The following is a 20,455-nucleotide window of genomic DNA, read 5'->3' as shown; positions in this document are numbered from 1 at the left end:
GATTGCGGAATCATTGAGCATTTTAAAAGGAGCAAAATTTCCTTGTTTTGCTCTGAAGTGATAAAAATTATGTCTTGCTATAACATAAACTTCATCCATACTACCAAAGAATGAAGAAGCAATATTTGCATGTTGACATGTTAAACTCATATTAAAAGTTTTATATTCGTGTTATTTCAAAATAGACTTCATACTTCTTAGACCCTTTCCCTGTTCTACTTTTATATGTATGTATGTATATACTGAAATATAATCTCTTTTAATGAAGTTTAAGTTTAGTTATTTAGCTAGTATTTTTAAGCAGCTTTAAGTCAATTCAGGGTTTTCATTATAAGGCAAGATATAATATGTACATATTGTTTATTGACTAGTATCTTTCTGGGAGTCAGTTTAATGTTATCCTCTTCTCTTTTATATAAATAATATTAAGACTTTTGAAATTTGTTCTAGTTCATGTACTAAACTGAAGGTAGCATTAATAACGTGAGCCCTTTCTTAATGTGCAGACAATCAGGATGGCTGGGACGGCAAACAAGAAAGTGAGGAACGGCTTTTTGGGAGCCAGGAAATCATGACTGAGAAAGATATGGAATTATTTCGTGATATCCAAGAACAAGCACTGCAGGTAAAGTTGAATATTCAGATGGGACAAACAGTTTGTTCATGGATGAGGAACAGAGGATTAATTATATTGTGGGTAAAGCAGTAATAGCAATTTATTTATCCATCTGATCTGCAGATAGATGTGGTTTGTGCGTGTGCATAGTTTGCTGGTGTTCTTTTCAAACCCATGATAACTGCTTTGGTTTTGCAGATAAACACATTGCTTTGACTACCAGTATCAAATGAGCTTGGTTTATTTATCAATATTTTCTGTCTTATGTATGAAGAAGAGGTTAGGATTTTACCAACAAACAAAAACCAAGCCTCTCTCAAGTGATAAAACACATATTCATTAATTCAGGAAATATTTATTAAATGCTTCTGCCTTAATCCTTTGTTAACACGTAGCAAGATACAAATGTACAGACACAGAACCTACTTCTGTGCCAGATGCTAGAGATGCCAAGGTAAATGACAGGATTCCTTCTCTAGCCAGGAGAGACTTGTAAATAGATAATTTCCTTAATGTGAAAGTTTAATTATAGAATACATGGAATTTGGGGAGTATGGGAGGCAAGTATGTACTTCTTTCTTTCTGGGGAGGTCAGAGGAGGATTCATTGAGGGGAAATAATACTTGAGGTGGTCTTAAGAATGTATAGGAGTTTATCAGGATGACAAGGAATGGGGTCCCGTATAATTAGAAGGAACAGAAGTGTGAAGATTTGAAAATGGGGGGAAATGTGACGAACATAGGGTGTAGATAATGGCAGAAGAACAGATTGGAAGAGTGCAGGGGTAGATCATAAAGGCTCCTTTGGATTGTGTTTATTTATCTTTTGTCTTTTCCTCCTTTGCCACCAACTCACTGTGTAAGCCAAGTTGAGTTCTGTCTCTTTTCTTGAAATTAAGAATTTATGAGGCTGATGCTGGGGATTCCTGTTGCATAGGTGAAACTCTTTGGATTAAGAGACCCATTAGTGAATAGACTGTTTATGTAGAGTATTTTTGAAAAATAAAGACAACAGTATAAATATTCAGCAAACATTTACTCGGCATTTCACCGTCTTATGATTTAACCAGGTATGGCTTTGAGTCAGGTAGATCTGAGGTCAAGCCTTGGTCTGTCATTTACTAACTTGTACTTCAGGCAAGTTGCTTAACCTCTGAAGGCATATTCTTTTCCGGACAATAAGTAAAAAAAAAAAAAAAAAGTGTTATAGGTACTGTAGTAGAAAGTTACATGATGTTCAGTGGGAATTCAAAGGAGTTCTTCACTTTTTAAGAACCTTTTTTTTTCCCTGAATAAGTTGCAGACATATGCTAATGCCTTTTATTCCTGCTTATTTGTGTGTATTTCCTAAAAACAAGGACGTTCTTATACTTGACCACAGTACAGTCATCGCATCAGGAATTTAACACCAATGAAGCATGTTACCTAATCTGGAGATTTTAATCAAATTTCACCAGCTGTACCACTAATGTTCTTTATAGCAAAAGGAAAAATAAGCCATGTCCTGGTCCACTGTCCAGTCTAGGATCATGTGTTTCGTTTATTTGTTGTGTCTCCTTAGTCTCCTTTAACCTGAAACAGTTTCTCAGTCTTTATCTTTCACGCCCTCGACATTTTTGACGTGTGCAGGTCATTTATTTTGTTAAACGTCTTACAGAGGTGACGTGTCCTCGTCAGTGTGTCATACCAGGAGGCACGTAGTAGGTGTTCGTCCTGTTACAAGTGATGTTAACTTGATCACTTGGTTACAGTGGTATCGTGCCTTGTTTCTTCTCTGTGAAATCATTTGCCTTCTGTAATTATTAATATGTATCTTGTGGGAATACACTTTCTGTAAATATCCTGTTTCTTATCAGATTTTACCTGCTAGACTTTGCAGGTTGCTTTAGATGGAATTAGATGATTTTCTAATTCCATCATTTATTTTATGTTTATTAATTGGCGTACTGCTGTAAGGAAGAGCTTTTCCTTCTTCCTGTCTATCAGTCTATCTATCCATCCATCCATCCCTCCATCCATATGTCTATTTGTCTATCTATGACTTGTAGATTCTTATTTTATGAGTTATCTTATCATTTGTTGCTATTGATATTTATTTTGATGCTCAGATTGTTCCAGATTTGGGCAGGGGGAACCTCAAGCCAGCCCCTGTGTCATTCTGACGTGTCTCTGTCATTTTTCCCCCCACACAGATTGAGAACATTTATTGTGATTTTAATCTCTACCTCACCCTTAACTTTGGTTTTTGTGTGTGTGTTACTTTCTCCAGTTTATTCATTTGGTGATTTTTAAAATTGAGGTATAATTGACATATAACATTGTATTAGTTTCAGGTGTACAACAAAATGATTCGATATTTGTACAGTCCATATTCATATTTACTTTTGGCCACAGCAGTATATCCTAGGCTCTTGTTGTTCTAGTTGTAGATTCAGCCATTTCTCTAAGAATCCCTGGTTCCTTTTATTGGAGAACAGGAGTCAGTGGTAGTTCTGTTCTTTTACTTGCTCAGGCCCAAAGAGGTCCTTGATTTTTTTTCTGTCTCATGCTCTGTACATATTCAGTTCATCAGCAAATCCTGTTGGTTCTGCCTTCACAATATATCCAGAATATGACTCCTTCTTTTCCCTTCCACCTCTGTCTTAGCCTAAGCTGCCGGCACCTGCTTGGGCTGTTGTAACGTCTCCAGACCCAGCTACTTGCTTCCACTCCTGTTCCTCACCCCAGTCCTTAGTCTGTATTCTTTATACAGGGCCCGCAGTAAATGTTTTGAAACATACCACTCCTCTGCTCAGAAGCCCTCCAGTGTCTTTCAGTCTTGCTTAGAATGTTTAAAAAGGCCCACCATGACCTTGTGCCTGCTCTCCTCTTCCACGTTGTCCTCCCACTCTTGCCCTTGTTTGCTCTGCTCCAGCCACAGGCCTCCTCCTCTTCCTCAGACACACCAGGCACCCTTCTGCCTTGGAGCCTTTGCACTTACTGCTCCCCGTCTGGATTGCCCTTCCTCTGGCCCAGACGTCTAGTTGGCTCACTCTGTTTAGGTCTCTGCTCCTGTCACCCATCAGAGAGGCCCTTCCTAAATCCCAAACTGAAATAGCATACATTTATCCCCACTGTATCACTCTGTGTCCCCCTACCTGCTTGCTTGTCCTATATAGTACTTATCACTTTCTGAATGGAAATATTTATTTCTAGAATGTAAGTGCCTTGAGAACAGGCACTTTCTTTTTGGTCACTGCTTTATACCAAGTACCTGGAATATAGTAAAGGCTCAGTAAATATTTGTTTAATGAATGGATGTTTAAATGAAATTTTCTGCTGGGAGAAATGGGCCAGGAGTTGGAATAATAGGAGTGTGAAGAGAAAGATGACTAGAGAGAGTTAAAAGGGGTGCTGAGCCTTGCTGAGACCCAGTGGAGACAATATAAATTTGTATTGACAATAATCTGGCTAATTGTGTGTTTCTTCCAGCATTTTATTAAACTTGTGATTGTCCATGTACGTTATCTGGCACCAAAGAAATAACTAGATATTTGAATTCTAATCTGTGCTTATTTTCATTGGCAGTGCACTGAAATTCTGACGATGGTAGTATTTCTGCATGAGGTTCATTCATTTGGAATTCATGTGCCCGGCATGGAACTAGAGCTATAGGCTGAACAAAAAGTCATAGCTTCTGCCTTCATGAAACTTTGCCTCATGAGTGAGACAGATAGTAAACAATCATACAAATAAATCTGTTATTACAAACTGATAAGTAACAGGAAGAAAATAAGAATGCAATGAGAGGTTATAGTAGACACTTCCTGGTCCAGGTGTCTGGGATTCCTCTTTTAGGGCAGTGATAATTTACACAGGGACCTAAAGGTTGAGTGGAAAAGTCAGCAAGGCACAAAACAGTTAAGAAGGATGTTCCAGACATAGGGGCTGCCTGTGTAAACGTCTTGAGGCATAAAGGATCTTGGTAAATTTGAGAAACTAAAAGAAGGCCAGTATAACTAGAGTACAGTGAATAAAATTCACAAAAGATAAAGCTGAAGAGATAAGCTGATGACATAAGTTAGGATTGGGGTTTTTATTGTAACTGTAGTGGGAAACCATTGAATGCTTTTTTTTAGAAAATTCTTTTCCATTATGGTTTATTATAAGATATTGAATATAGTTCCCTATGCTATACAGTAGGTCCTTGTTGTTTATCTCTTTTGTATATAGTAGTGTGTATCTGTTATCCCGAACTCCTAATTTATCCCTCCCTGTCCCTTTCCCCGTTGGTAACCATTAGTTTGTTTTCTATGTTTGTGAGTTTATTTCTGTTTCTTAAATAAGTTTCATTTGTATCATATTTTTTAGACTCTGCATGTAAGTGATGTCATATGATATTCGTCTTTCTCTGACTTACTTCACTTAGTATGATAATCTCTAGGTCCATCCATGTTGCTATAAATGGCATTATTTCATTCTTTTTTATGGCTGAGTAGTATTCCATTGTATACATCCACCACATCTTCTTTAATCATTGAATGATTTTAGAAAGGAAATAGATCAGATTTGCATTAATTTTTTTTTTTTTTGGCCACTCTATGAGGAATGGATTGGAATTAGGCAAGAGTCAAAGCTGGGAAACCAATTTAGAGGCTTTTTCAGTGATCCAGATGGAAGAAGATGGTGACTTAGACTAGAGAGGTGGCAGTGGAAATGGGAGAGAAGTGGATGGATTTAGAATGCATTTCAGAGACGGAGTCAGCAGAACTTGGTGGTAGGTTCAGTGTGCAGTGTAAAGGGGAAGGAGGTTGTCAAGGACAGCTCCCAGGCTCTCTGACCTAATGTAACAGAGGAAGTGGGTTGAAGCCAGTGGGGAGAGTCACTATTGATTAGATTAGATGATGTTTTTAAATAATAGAAGCATTCATAAACATAACATACAAAGTCATTTTTGAGAGCCTAGATATTCTTTAGTAGAAACTGCTTCAACCTTTGTTCCACAAATTTTGCAGGAAGATTTTATTACAGGGTCTTATGCAGTCTTCATAAGAGATAAATAAATGATAAAGGAGTTAATATAGGAATACATCCAAGCAAAAACCCATCATTTATTAAGTACCTACTTTGTTCTAGAAACTATGCTAGGTGCAGGGGCTATGAATGAGACATTGTTTTTATTTTCATAGAGCTTTTACCATTTAGTAGGAAACGAACTCACAAAAGCAAATCCAATAGTGATGGCTCATAGTGATGATCTTGAACAATTAAATTTTGTGTGATACATTATCTAATTAAGTTGAGCATTATTGAAACGTTTAGCAAGTGCCACTCCCCCCAAAAAAAGTCATCTGTTAATTGGTTTTGTTTTGTTTTGTTTTTGTTTTTGTTTTTGTTTTAATTTCAGGAGAAGGATATAGTTTGCCTGGTACTATGTTCCATCATTACTAGCTAGTCAGTGAACACTTCATAAAAAAGAGCCACCTCTAAAAAGAAAAACAGAAGTATAAGAAATTAGTAGTATAGGCTTTTGTTTGGAATTATATTTCAACAGTGATCTTGTGAGCTTGGAAGAAATGGTTTTTCTTAAAAGATGCATTACCAGAAAGAAGCATTTGTATTCAACTCATTACATTGAAGAGCATAACAGCCTCCTCGAAATATATAGAATGATATTTACATAAAATATCACCAAATAGCACATTATATTTCTATAGTAATTTTAGTGCTTTCTAATTTTGAAGGATTTGATTGTTCTTTTTTTGTGGTTCTAGAAAGTTAACAGCATTTTTGAAATCTGTGTGGGCCACTAAAATAATTTTCTTCTTTGCATAAAGAATTGAACAGTTAATTAGAAATGGAATAAACTAGGTTCAACAACTCTCTTCACCCTATGAGGTAAGGATTGTTATCCCTATTTAGTTTAATTAAGTAATTAATTTTTTTCCTAGAAAAATGTTTATCTTAGAATTAACAAAACATGCATGTAAAAGCATTAACATTATATGCCTAATGTCGCAACTACCTAAACAGTCATTCTCAAGCCAGGATGTACTTCAAAACCACCTTAACCTGCCTAGGCTCTGTTAAAATATTCAGAAACTCCAGGGACTGAGGAGAAGGGGCCCAGGTACAGTATTTAGGAAACACTTGCCAGATGATCTTGTCGTTGGGAACTGCTCTAAGATATATGAGCCTGTTAGCTACAACTAGAATAGGAAAGTCAAGATGCAAAGGCGGTTCTATAACTTTAAGCAGTTAGTTCTCATCCACATTAACTGTCTGAGATTTTTGAAAGTGGTGACAGGTACATAGGTAACCAATGTATAGAGATTGTTTGGCGAATCTTCGTCTTCGTTACGTTTTCTGGACAACTGCACACGGATACGGTATGTGACATTCCTTATTCCTTTGGCCCAGCAGCTTTGTTGAGCCTGTTGTCAACGCGCACATCTGGAGTTCCCATCTCCTTCATGGCAAATTTCCGGATTTCTTTGAGTGCCCAAAGGGCATGCTTCTTGAAACCCACTCCACTTTACACAAGGAAACCGAGACTTTTAGTTGAGTGACTTTCCTGAAGTTATGTAACTAGTAATGGTAGAGGTGGATTAGAGCTGGAGCCTGTGTGACTTCCATTTTTGTTCCCCTGATCACAGTAACATCCTGCATTACCTTGTAAAAGACGTTACAGAGGCATCAAAATCATAAAGCCTGTACTGAATGCAAGTAGGGAAAGGTAAGATAAACAGCAAACAGTGGCCCAGAGTACCAGTTGATGTAATTTGTTGCTGTATTAAATGATATGGACTGTTTCATATGTTCACAGTATATTCTAGGATTAGTAAGAGTTGGTATGATCTGAGATGGTCACAGAAGAAGCAGGATTTAGGTAAATGAAGAGGATGAGGGCTTACCAGGTAGAGTAAACCGCATTAACTTCAGCTTTGAGGAATACAGTGTATATATTATATTAATACAAGAGACATTGTGATTATTGGTCCATCAGGTCAACAGATATTTGAGGGCCTACTATGTGCAGGTCATACTGTGGCGATGATGTAGAAACACAATAGCTGCCTGTGAAGGTGTTATAACACGGGCAGTCCTTGCTTTGCATGGCGCTGTGCTGATGGGGACACATGCATATCAGAATTGTGTTCGTGCTTCATGCACTCTGTAGCGACTGAGATTGGATCTCAGTTTTGATATGCATAAGTTTCAGTTAACATGGTAGCATGCAAAGCAAGGACCGCCTGTAGTTTAGTCTGAGAGGTAAAACTGCATGGAACATTGTTGGGTAATGGTAAAAAATACATTGAATTACTGGTATAGGGCTGGATTTTAGAGGACTTTGAAAGCTAGTAAGAGGATGTTAGTTTTAGCATGCTAGGGTTTTAAGGTATCTCCATGACTGCTTTTTTTTTTTTTTTTTTTTTGCGGTACGCGGGCCTCTCACTGTTGTGGACTCTCCCGTTGCGGAGCACAGGCTCCGGACGCGCAGGCTCAGCGGCCATGGCTCACGGGCCCAGCCACTCCGCGGCATGTGGGATCTTTCTGGACCTGGGCACGAACCCGTGTCCCCTGCATCGGCAGGCAGACTCTCAACCACTGTGCCACCAGGGAAGCCCCATGACTGCTTTTTTGTTGCTGGAGTGGACTCCTTGGTACTGCTGAAATTAGGGATGGGAGCAGAGGGCTGTTTTAGTGTCTGAAGGCATTTACCCATTAATTATGAGTCACATATTAAAGGCTGTTTAGATGTATTTTGAGTTCATTCATTTGATGATTTAGCAAAATTGTATTGAGTATTTATTAAGATAGTGGTTAAGAGCCTAGGTATTAGAGATAGCCTGCACGGGTTCAAATCCTGTCTCTGCTGAGTGACCTTGGTCAACCAAGTTACTTAATAGGTTTCTTGAAAGGATTAAATGAATTGATATTTGCAAAGCGCTTAGTATGTTATTCACATCATTTGGGGCATTGACCTTAGGTAGGAGCCTAGACCATTTATCCATAGCCTTAAGGAAGGGCAGGGTGTATGGCCACAAGGGTAGACATACAGATGTGCCGTGGAAAGCTGTGGAAGCTCTCTTCTGATTGCTTCTTAGAAAGCAAAGGCATTGCTTGAATGTGAAGATGGGGTACAAGGTATTGGAGGCTTGAGAGACAGGAGAAAGTAATGAAATAATCTAGAAGAGTAGGAGAGTGAATGGAGTAGGGAAGCATCAAGCGCCCATTGAGGTTAGTGGATATGAATTATAAATTGAGACTAGTGAGCATGGTTCTGTGTTTTTCTCTAATAGTGTTCAGATATGAGGGTAATAACTTGGATTGTGTTGGAATATTGAATTTAACCAGAGTTGGGATTTTGGTGAATCAGGAGAAAAGCAAGGGAGTTAAGGATGTATGTAAAGATGAGGTACAGTAAAAGACCTTGGAATCTAAGCTGGATAAGAAGAAAAAGAAAGTCTAAGTCCCCATTTCTCCCTCCCCCAGCCCCTAGCAACCACCATTCTACTTTCTGTCTATGAATTTAACTACTCTAGGTAGACCTCACATGAGTGCAGTTGTAAAATATTTGTCCTTTTGTGTCGGCCTTATTTTACTTAGCATAATGTCTTCAAGGTTCATCCATGTTGTAATATGTGTCAGAATTTTCTTCCTTTTTAAAGTCTAAATAGTATTCCATTGTGTGTTTGTACCAAATCTTTTTTATCCCTTTATCCGTCAATGGACACTTGGGTTGCTTCTGCCTTTCGACTTATGAATAAGGCTGCTATGAACATGGTGTACAAATAATTGTTTGAGTCCTGGCTTTCAATTCTTTTGGCTGTATTCCCAGAAGTGCAGTTGCTGGTTCATATGATAATTCTGTGTTTAATTTTTTGAGGAACTGCCATACTGTTTTTCCGCAGTGGCCGTACCATTTTACATTCCCACCAGCAATGCTCAAGAGTTCCAGTTTCTCTAGATGCTCGCCAACACTTGTTATTTTCTGGTGTTTTGTTTTGTTTTTTATAGTAGCAATCCTAATGGGTGTGAAGTGGTATCTCATTGTGGTTCACATTTGCATTTTCCTGATGATTAGTGATGTTGAACATCTTTTCATGTACATATTGGCCATCTGTATGTATATCTTCTTTAGAGTGAAAAAAAATTATAACTCATTTTATAGTAAGATCTTAGTTACCCTAATTCAATTGTTGGCAAAACATGATCTGAACTGAGTTTAGACTATATATATTCTTTACTTATCCCATTTAATGTGACTATTCATATGCTTTGCTAAAAAAATATTAATGTATCTGATTATGGAGCATTGTCCCAAATCCTACTGAGGCTGTTGATTTAAGATACATATAGGTACTGTAGAACTTCTCTAACAAGAGAAAAATTCAGTATTCCAAAGTACATTCTATTCCAAGGGTTTTGGATAAGAGACTCTGGACATGTAGTAGCTTCATTTCTTTGGAAAACTAAGTTCCAGTTCAAAGAAACTTACACACAAACTTTTGGAATTCAGAAATTAATTAGTTGAGGGCTACCCATATTTTCTATCTCACCTTGTACCCGGTTGGTTCTTTTCTTTCTTTGTGCTTCACTCTTGATATTCCTGTCCTGGAGTTCTTTACCTCTTAACTTTTCTGATCCTTGGCTTCTCTCCCCTCCCCCCATCTATAAAGCAGGCATGTTGTTTCCTACTTTGAGGAATGGATTGTGGGGAATAAATGAGATGACAGTGCGAGGTGCAGAGACTGCACAGTAGGTGCCCCACACATGCTGAGTCTCTTTACTCCTTAAGGTCATGCTCTCTCCACTTTGCAGCATGTGAACTCATTCTTATGCATCTCTTTCATCAGGTAACTTTTAATCCCTAAGGAACAGAATTATTTTTTATCATAGTTTTTATGGGAAAATGTTCAAATACCAGAAAGATATGTCCTCTCCCCACATTTCACATTCTCATACTGATTGATACTAAGGGTACAGTCCTACCCTCCACTCCCACCCCAAAATGTCATTTCCCACAGGGAATGGGAAAGGAAGGTCCGGCAGAGGGAGGGAACAGGGCTGTATTTACATCAGTTGTAATTTTCGTTCTGTACCAGATCTAGACTTGGGGGTCTCTGTGTGCAAGAGTGGTCTCTGTATTGGAAAATATAAATTAGTCATTTGACAGAAGTGGAGTTTTTGCAGAAGAGTAACAGTCTTTTCTCAAATTGCTGGTAATAAAAGTTTCATTATCTAGAATAGGTATATTTAAAGTTACCTTTTGATTTAGCCCAATTACTAGTGCATTTAGTGCCCCCCCTTACTTTCTTAGATTAAAAAGTCCATTCTGGCCCAGAATATATGTTATGTTTTAAAGATTTTGGCGTATTCAAATGAGAAGGAGGGCACAGAGTGGCAGAACCTGAGTTAAAAGTTTAAAAAAATGTTTGCCCTTGATTATATTAGATATCTGCTACTTTGAAAGCTGCATGTTTAATGAAATTTTGACTGAAATTTAAAAATAAAATGATTTAGTAAAGATAACCTTGTAATTCAGATTTGACAATTTGAATTTGGCAAGGACTAGGTTAATGAGTGGTGTAGATGCAGCTGTTACTTCCTCACTGCACAGAGCCTTTGTTAATTTCCAGACCTTGGTAAAGGGAAACACACTGGCTCAGAGGCTTCTTTCCCAAGGGAGCTGGAGGTCGTGGAGCCCTGTGGCTGTGCGCATCTCACAGTGCGGGAAGGCGAGAGCTGCGAAGGCAGAGGAGGTCTGCTCTGAGTCTGGTTTTAGATAGACTCTCCTAGTGACGGCAATGTGCAGACAGTTGTACTGGGGCTGGGTATCCACGTTTGCGTTGGGCATCCACTTGGAGGAGCACCGGGCAGCGGATGGGAAAGCTCTCACACAACAGGCGGTGCCGGAGCAGGTGCATGGTCTCACCTTTCGTGCTTCCTGCTTGATCCTTGGCTCAGGAAGTTAGATTTGGTTTCTGATATTGGTTATTCTGATATTTTCTATACTACTATTCTTGTTGTTTTGAGCTGTGAAGATAGGCTAAAAGATACTACTGTATGCATTAGAATACATGATTCTGGAATGTAGTTTAAAGAACAGTGTGTTTAAAACCTTTTGCAGAGTTCTATTTTGGTTTTCAGAAATGAAAAAAATCTTATTTTAACCCTGTCTTGTGTTTTTCTTTTTGATTTTTGCCTTTGGAAGAGCCTCAGTACTCCTTGGTGTCATAGCACAGTTTATCCAACTAATAGATGTTTGTCTTTTGTTTTGAGGTGTCTGAGGAAGAGGTGAGGTTTCACCTGGCTGTGTTCCAGCATGAAACCTGAGATAAGTCCCTTGGCCTTTTATAAAAGGGAATGGTTAGAAAGACCAGAGAGTTCTCAAATGAGTTGTGGTGAAAAGGCTTCTTAAATGAATTTATATGAAAAGTGAATAAAAGCCTCTGAATTTTTTTTAGTTTTGTTAGAAGGGGTGTGTGTGTGTGTATGTGTGTGTGTGTGTTTGTCACGAGCTCCAACAAGGGACTTTAGTAATCTCTCAGTGATTTTTAAAGCATAAAGTTGAAGGATAATTTTGGTTGCTCGTTTGAAGAGTTATTAATACTCGTGTTTGATTAGGCTAAATTCTAGCTCCTTTTTTTAAAAAAAAGTCATTTAATAGACTATCCATAATAAATATACATGCATATATATTACGTGTTATATGCATAACACACACAGGGGCATACCTTGTTTTATTGCACTTCACTTTATTGTGCTTCATAGATAGTTAGATTTTTACAGATTGAAGGCTGTGGCAGCTCTGAGTTGAGCAAGTGTATCAGCACCACTTTTCCAGCAGCATTTGTTGTGCCTCTGTCACATTTTGGTAATTTTTGCAATATTTCAGACTTTTTCATTATTATATTTGTTCTCATGATCTGTTATGGTGACTTGCTGAAGGCTCAGATAATGGTTAGCATTTTTTAGCAGTAAAGTATTTTTTACTTAAGGTATGTCCGTTGTTTTTTTTAGACATAATGCTATTGCAAACTTAATAGACTATAGTGTAAATAGCTTTTATATGCACTGGGAGACCAAAAAATTCGTGTGACTTGCGATATTCACTTTGTTGCTGTGGTCTGGAGCCAAATCCACAGTATCTCCGAGGTATGCCTATATACATGTATGAATCTTGCTGTAGTGGATGCAGGGCAGATCAGATTCCCCTTGAATTTAAGGTTTTAAAACCCGATCCTTGTAGTCAATAGCAGTGGCTTATATTTGAGCTGCTGCTGTGGAAGTCCTCAACGCTTTACAAGTTATTCTTTTTTTAAGATAGTGTAGTTCAGGTTATTGCAGGGATGGGGGTATAGAAATTATTTTAATTATATACAGAAGATAGATAAAAAGGGATAAAAGTGTGTGTTTAACAGAGTATTACTTTCTTTGGTTAAACCTATGAAAAACCACTAAGAAGGGAATTTTAGGGGCAGTGTAAAATGAAGACTCTTACTTGTTTTGTCATATTCCTTAATATCTGTTTTCACAAACCGGAGGATGATTCCTTTCTGTACGTGCTCACATGTTGAGTAGGTGGTTGCTGTTGCTGTCACTTGGGACACTGTACATGTGATCTCGGCCAGTGGGCAGCAAGCACTCCTCCCCACCCCTGACTTTATATCCCCAAGTGCTGGCAGGGTCTCTTTAACAACTAAGTGATTAAGGAGTGAGTTTAGTTGAGGATATTCACAGTATTATTAAATGTGGAAACTGCAACGTTACCAACTGCATTTGGTTCTAAGAGATTTATTAGCATTTTTATTCTTCATTTGGATGCTCTATTTAAAGGATAATACAGCTTATTTCAAAACTTACTAGCTTGTTCCTGGCTTTTTAACTTTTCCTGTGGAATCCTGAGAAGGCGACACTTAGATTCAGATGGGTTTTTTTTTGTTTTATTGGTTTTGTTATCTGTCTCAGTGTATTTAATTTAACTAACTTATGTAATTGATGTATTTTCTCACTGCACAGAAAGTTGGAGTGACTGGTCCCCCTGATCCACAAGTCCGCTGTCCCTCTGTTATTGAGTTTGGGAAGTATGAAATCCACACCTGGTACTCTTCTCCATATCCTCAAGAATACTCAAGGTATGTTTTAAGAGACCATTTACTTTCTGTTCTTAGATTCATAGAACTTCAGCACTAGAAGGGATCTTGGAGACACTGTAGTGCAGTTCATGTTTTTACATTTGAAAAAACTGGTTGGTTTTAAATGTCCATAATAGCAGCATACTTTGGGCAGCTGCTTAATCTCAGTTGGCTTTAGATTTTCTTTGCTGTAACCTGTCCAAAGCTGTTACTTAAGATTGGAAACCCGACACATGGTCAGAATGAAAGGGGAACATTTTTTGTTTATGAGAAATTTGCCTTCATACTTCACACTAAGAATATTTTTAAAGGGAGATTCTTATTTTTAACTATAAATAAAGTTTCACTGAGTAGCCTTTTATTTAAATTTTTATAATTTAACGAACTTAGTAAATAATTTGTTTTCCCAGGAGTAATTGGACAAATATTACATATAAATGGCTTGGGTTTCTAGATATAAAAACTGGTCAGTCACCAGCTTTTTGGGGTAAGGCAGCATGCCAGATTTGTTTCATGACTCAACTCTGACATTTATAAGCTACGTAACCTTAGGAGTTACCCAGCTACTTGTTACCTCAGTTTCCTCATCCGTAAAATAGAGCTAACAGTAGTTCTTACTTCATGAGGTTTATTGTGAACATTAAATGAGTTGAAATATGTAAATCACTTCAAAATGGTGAGTGCCCAGTAATGTCAGTTATTATTACTTTTTTCTTTTAGGGTTGAAATTGAAAGAGTTAAAGTAAGATTTGGTCAAAAAATTAAATACTGGCCTACCATTTGAAGTACAGCAGTCATATTAATTCTTTCTTTAATCCCTAATCTACATATGCCTCAGTTTCCCATTTAGCAGAGTGTTATAAGAAATAATAAATTACGGTGCTCTGTGGGTTAAACACGTATTCAGAGTACTCATTATATAACTTCTTACCTATCTAGTAACATGGTTTGTCTAAAATGTTAGCCAAAATAATTATACTGACAGTGATTTATTTAGTGCTTTATAGTATACACAGTGCTTTAATAGGGGTTATTTCTAAGAAGCTGGGAATAGGCCAGTATAATTTGTTAAAAAACTAGAACTCAGTATTTTTTTAAACTTTCCATGTAACTTAATAACTTGCTCGTGGTTTCCAAGTCTAACAGAAATAGAAAAATAAGAATGAGAATGTTCTTACAGACCTAGATCTCAGTGACCAAAAGAAAAAGAGAGAGAGAGAGAGAGAGAGAGAAAGCAAAACTCCAGGAAACTAACATAAAGCTTATGAAACACAGCAAACTGAGACCCATTTATTGTAGGGTCAGTTAGCCCCAAACTCTGTGGTAGATCTTTAAGGCGGCATTCTGTTTATTTCATGGAAGAACAACAATCTGAGTTTATTAAAAAGATTAAATTATATTTATATATTATTTTATGTATATATGTTAAAAGAGGGAAGGAAATTCCTCAACTACCTACAGAACACAGGTATTCAGTGCAATTTCCTCCTCAGGAGTTCTGGGTAGCCAGGATATTGTATGATCAAGAACAGCAAAGTTGAGGAATTAATTCCTTAATTAAAATAAATTATTTAAATAAATAAATTATTATTTAAAGTAATAGTTTTTGTTTTTTGGTTTTTTTTTGCGGTATGTGGGCCTCTCACTGTTGTGGCCTCTCCCGTTGCGGAGCACAGGCTCCGGATGCGCAGGCTCAACGACCATGGCTCATGGGCCCAGCTGCTCCGCGGCATGTGGGGGATCTTCCCGGACCGGGGCACGAACCCGTGTCCTCTGCTTCGGCAGGCGGACTCTCAACCACTGCGCCACCAGGAAAGCCCAGTTAATAGTAATTTAAAATAAATTATTGCCGTTTTTAAGTGAGCTGTCCAAATCACAAGAGTGCTTCACTTAGAAAAGAAAGCTTGTCCAACACATGTGTCACCTGTTCCAGGGATTGTAGTGCAGAGATTAGAACCACAGGCACCTTCTCTCTTCCTCTCAGGGGGAGGAGAGGAACTCCATTTACTAAGGAATGGAGATAGAAGATGAGAATGGACCCAACCATGAGGCTGTTGACTTTAAGATATTAAGCCTCATCAAAAATGTGCTTTTTGTTCTGATGAGGTTGTCACTAGAACGTGACTTCTTAATCAGCTTTGAGGGAATTAGTTATCAGTGAAAGAATGAACAAACATTGCCAGCAGAAAAATACATAACCAAAAAAGTATAATAGGAATTGTAATAGAAGGCAGCAGTAGGGTAAGAACTGTAAAATTCATCAACTTTCTTAAGTAGAATTTTAGACATTTTCTGTTCATTTTCTTATCCACCACTGTGGAGGGTTCCCTGAATTTTGCATCAGAAAATATTCTGTAATTTAATAAGCTCTTTAGTATGGATAATTGTGATCTTTTTCTATCTATTCATAATTTTAAGTACATTGTTAGAAAACCACATAATCTATTTAAAATGAGTTTAGGTTTGTTTCACTTCTGAGTTCTTTTAAACTTGAGTTGACTAAAATGTTTAGAGATCTTATGTTTTCCAAATAATAAACCTGTATTTTTACTTTGTTAATGACTATTATTCTCTGCTAAATTACTTCATATTATTTTCTTGTTGTTAAAGGTTTTAAACACTTTAAAAAAAATTCCAAAACCTAAAGCATGCAAAATAGGACAATTGGAGCAAAAACAAAAACGATCACAGGAGGAAAAATCTTTTGGGAAGTGGGATTATGCATTGTCTCCCATAATATTCAGATATTTGTGTGTGTAGTGTATGTTAAGTAATCTTGCATCCATGACTTAAAAAAAAAAAGCAAAATGAAACAACAGCAATGAAGCAATAATGCTGCTTCATTTGGAGCAGCATGATTAAGTCTCAGATGTTGAAAAATAGAAACCAGAGTTTTAACCCTAGGTTTCTCCAACAGGGCCATGTTATGCACACACATGGAAGACAGGTCCATAGAGGGCCCTGCTCTGCCTTTAAAAACATGACATTGATGGGCTAGAGGCAAGAGGAACTGTGATCATGGGATAGCCTCTACTCCTGAGCTGCTTAGAGCCTAGCTTCTTAATGACCTCTTTGCTGCAAGATCATATTAAGATCCTAAGAAGGCAGATTCCCACATTATTGAGTAGCTTAGGAACCTTGCTCTACCTTTTGATCCTGTTCCTGACTTGATTTGATGCGTAGATTATGTACAGCCCCAATTACTAAAGAACAGCATCCTTGAAGTCCTTGAATGCCCATTAAATGATGACGTAAAATGGATGAAAGGAGAATAAAAATATTCATAGTATTAATTATAAATAATAGCAGCTATAGTTACCATTCACTGAGCTTGCTACTGGACTAAACATCTCTGGAGTAATTCTGTGAGGTGGATATTGCTTTCTTCATTTTACAGCCTAGGGCCCCCAGCAAACATATTTAAGACCATACAGTTTATAAGTGGCAGAACCAGGATTTAATCCCACTTTTCTCTTACCATATAGCCATAACCTTTAACCTCTCTGCTTCACTACTCCATATAGCATTGATATCTAGATTGATCTTAGATGGCTTGTACCATAGTCTTTGACTCAAGTAGTATTTGATACAATTTTTATTGTATTAAAATTTTACTACAAGTTGACCTGTTATAAAAGTCACACAAACTGCTACTATCTTGGGCAATGTTCAAAAGCCAAGAAGGTATTGTAGGGACTTCTAGGAAGAATATTTGCATCATCCTAGAAGTAAGGGAAACCATAAGCTGCAGCCCAGTCCTGACTTCATAGACTGTGGTGTCCATATAATGGGTGACTTTAAAATTGAATGTCAAGTATGGGGGCTATACCCCATGATGCAGCTAATCACAGTGACCATACACCAACTTGATGGTCAAGGCCGAGGTGCTCTCAGGAAGAAGATGACAGAAAGCAGCACCCAGCAGTATTCTTTAGGGCAGGGAGTATTCATAATCTCAATAACTGCATTTCATTTCATGTGAGCTGATGTTTTTCCTATATGATAATATCTTTTCAGTGAGAGAACTGCAGCCGTTTGTACTATTACAAGAAGAAATATTTTGTTTTTTCCTGGAGTTTTATTGGATGATTCCCTTTAGACTAACAGTGTCATCCCAGTAGGCTTGGTTTTAATAAAGTAAGAGGCTTTTAAAATACAAAGGATCATAAGAGACTATGACAAACAACTGTATGCCAGTCAAATGGACAACCTAGAAAAAATGGAAAAATTCCTAGAAATTTAGAATCTCCCAAGGCTGAAGCAGGAAGAAATAGAAGATATGAACAGACCAATTCCCAGTAATGAAATTGAATCAGTAATAAAACAACTCCCAATAAACAAAACCCTAAGACCAGATGGCTTTATAGATGAATTCTACCAAACATTTAGTGAAGAGTTAACACCTGTCCTTCTCAAACTATTCCAAAAAACTGCAGAGGAAAGAATGCTTCTGAACTCATTCTATGAGGCCAGCATCACCCTGATACCAAAACCAGATAAAAATAACCACAAGAAAAGAAAATTACAGGCCAATATCACTGATGAACATAGATACAAAAATCCTCAACAAAATACTAGCAAACCAAATACAGCAATACATTAAAATGATCATAAACAATTATAAGCAGTAATCAAGTGAGATTTATCCCAGGGATTCAGAGATTTTTCAGTATCTGCAAATCAGTCGGTGTGATATATACCACATTAGCAAATTGAAGAAGAAAAACGATATAATCATCTCAGTAGATGCATTAAAAGCTTTTGACAAAATTCAACATTCATTTATGATAAAAACTCTCCAGAAAGTGGGCATAGAAGGAACATACCTCAACATAATAAAGGCCATATATGATAAGCCCACAGCTAATGTCATACTCAGTTATGGAAAGCCAAAAGCATTTCCTCTCAGATCAGGAACAAGACAGGGGTGCTCACTCACCACTTTTATTCAACATAGTGTTGGAAGTCCAAGCTGCAGCAGTCAGACAAGCAAAAGAAATAAAAGGAATTCCGACTGGAAAGGAAGAATCAAAACTGTCACTGTTTGCAGATAACATGATACTATACATAGAAAATCCTAAAGATGCCACAAAAAACTTCTAGAGCTCATCAATGAATTTGGTAAAGTTGCAGGATACAAAATTAATATGCAGAAATTTGTTGCATTTCTGTACACTAACAGTGAACTATCAGAAAGAGAAATTAAGGAAACAATCCCATTTACAGTCGCATCAAAAAGAATAAAATACCTAGGAATAAACCTACCTAAGGAGGTAAAAGACATGTACTCAGAAAACTATTAAGACATTGATGAAAGAAATTGAAGATGACACAAACAAATGGAAAGATATATACTGTGTTCATGGATTAGAAGAATTATTATTGTTAAAAATGACCATATTACGCAAGGCAATCTACCGATTCAGTGCAGTCCCTATCAAATTACTAATGACATTTTTCATAGAACTGGAACAAAAGTTTTAAACTTTGTGTAGAAACACAAAAGATCCTGAATAGCTAAAACAATCTTGAGAAAGTAAAACAGAGCTGGAGGCATCATGCTCCCTGACTTCAGACTATACTACAAAGCCACAGTAATCAAAACAGTATGGTACTGGCACAGAAACAGACACACAGATCAGTGGAACAGGATAGAAAGCCCAGAAATAAACCCACACACTTATGGTGAATTAATCTATGACAAAGAAAGCAAGAATGTACAATGGGGAAAAGACAGTCTCTTCAGTAAATGATGGTGGGATGACTGGACAGCTACATGCAACAGAATGAAATTAGACAATTTTCTTAAACCAGGTACAAAAGTAAACTCAAAATGGTTTAAAGACCTAAAGATAAGACCTGAAACCATAAAACTTCTAGAAGAAAATATAGGAGGAACACTCTTTGACATAAATCGCAGCAGTGTTTTGGGGGGATCTGTCTCCTAAAGCAAAGGAAGTAAAAGCAAAAATAAACAAATGGAACCTAATTAAACTTAAAAGCTTTTGCCCAGCAAAGGAAACCACTGACAAAATGAAAAGACAACCTACTACTGAATGGGAGAAAATACTTGCAAATGATATGACCAATAAGAGGTTAATATCCAAAATATATAAACAGCTCATACAACTCAACATCAAACAAACAAAAAAAAACCTCAAAACCAGCTGATTAAAAAATGGGTAGAAGACCTGAATAGATATTTTTCCAAAGAAGACATGCAGATGACCAACAGGCATGTGAAAAGATGCTCAACATTGTTGATCATTAGAGAAATGCAAATTAAAACCACAATGAGATATTACCTTACGCCTGTCAGAATGGCTGTCATCAAAAAAAATCTACAAATAACATGTTGGCGAGGATGTGGAGAATAGAGAACCATTGTACACTTGGTGGGAATTTAAATTGATGCAGTTACTGTGCAGAACAGTGTGGAGGTTCCTCAAAAAACTAAAAGTAGAACTACCATATGATCCAACAATTCCACTTCTGGGTATATATCCAAAGAAAACAAAAACATTAAATCGAAAAGATATATGCACCTCAATGTTCATAGCAGCATTGTTTACAATAGCGAAGACATAGAAGCAACCTAAGTGTCCATCAACAAATGAATGGATAAAGAAGATGTTATGTATATATAACATCTTCTTTATCTATGTATGTGGTGTGTATCTGTATATATGTACATATGACAAAGGAATACCACTCAGCCA

At 37.2% G+C, this 20,455-nt stretch overlaps 1 protein-coding gene across 1 annotated transcript in view; it reads left to right on the top strand.

Moving 5' to 3' along the window:
- The window catches only part of KAT6A (lysine acetyltransferase 6A), a 109,654-nt gene that overhangs the window by 66,242 nt on the left and 22,957 nt on the right, over positions 1 to 20,455 (top strand). Inside the window, exons 8-9 of the mRNA XM_082680291.1 lie at positions 507 to 625; positions 13,621 to 13,736. Coding sequence (XP_082536417.1) covers positions 507 to 625; positions 13,621 to 13,736 — 235 coding nt within the window. The remainder of the gene's footprint in view (positions 1 to 506; positions 626 to 13,620; positions 13,737 to 20,455) is intronic.

This window comes from Grampus griseus, assembly GCF_964374135.1.
Source record: "Grampus griseus genome assembly, chromosome: 21".
In the NCBI taxonomy this organism is placed as follows: domain Eukaryota; kingdom Metazoa; phylum Chordata; class Mammalia; order Artiodactyla; family Delphinidae; genus Grampus; species Grampus griseus.
Note: the sequence above shows the minus strand (reverse complement) of the source record. Positions and strands in the feature narration are given on the sequence as shown.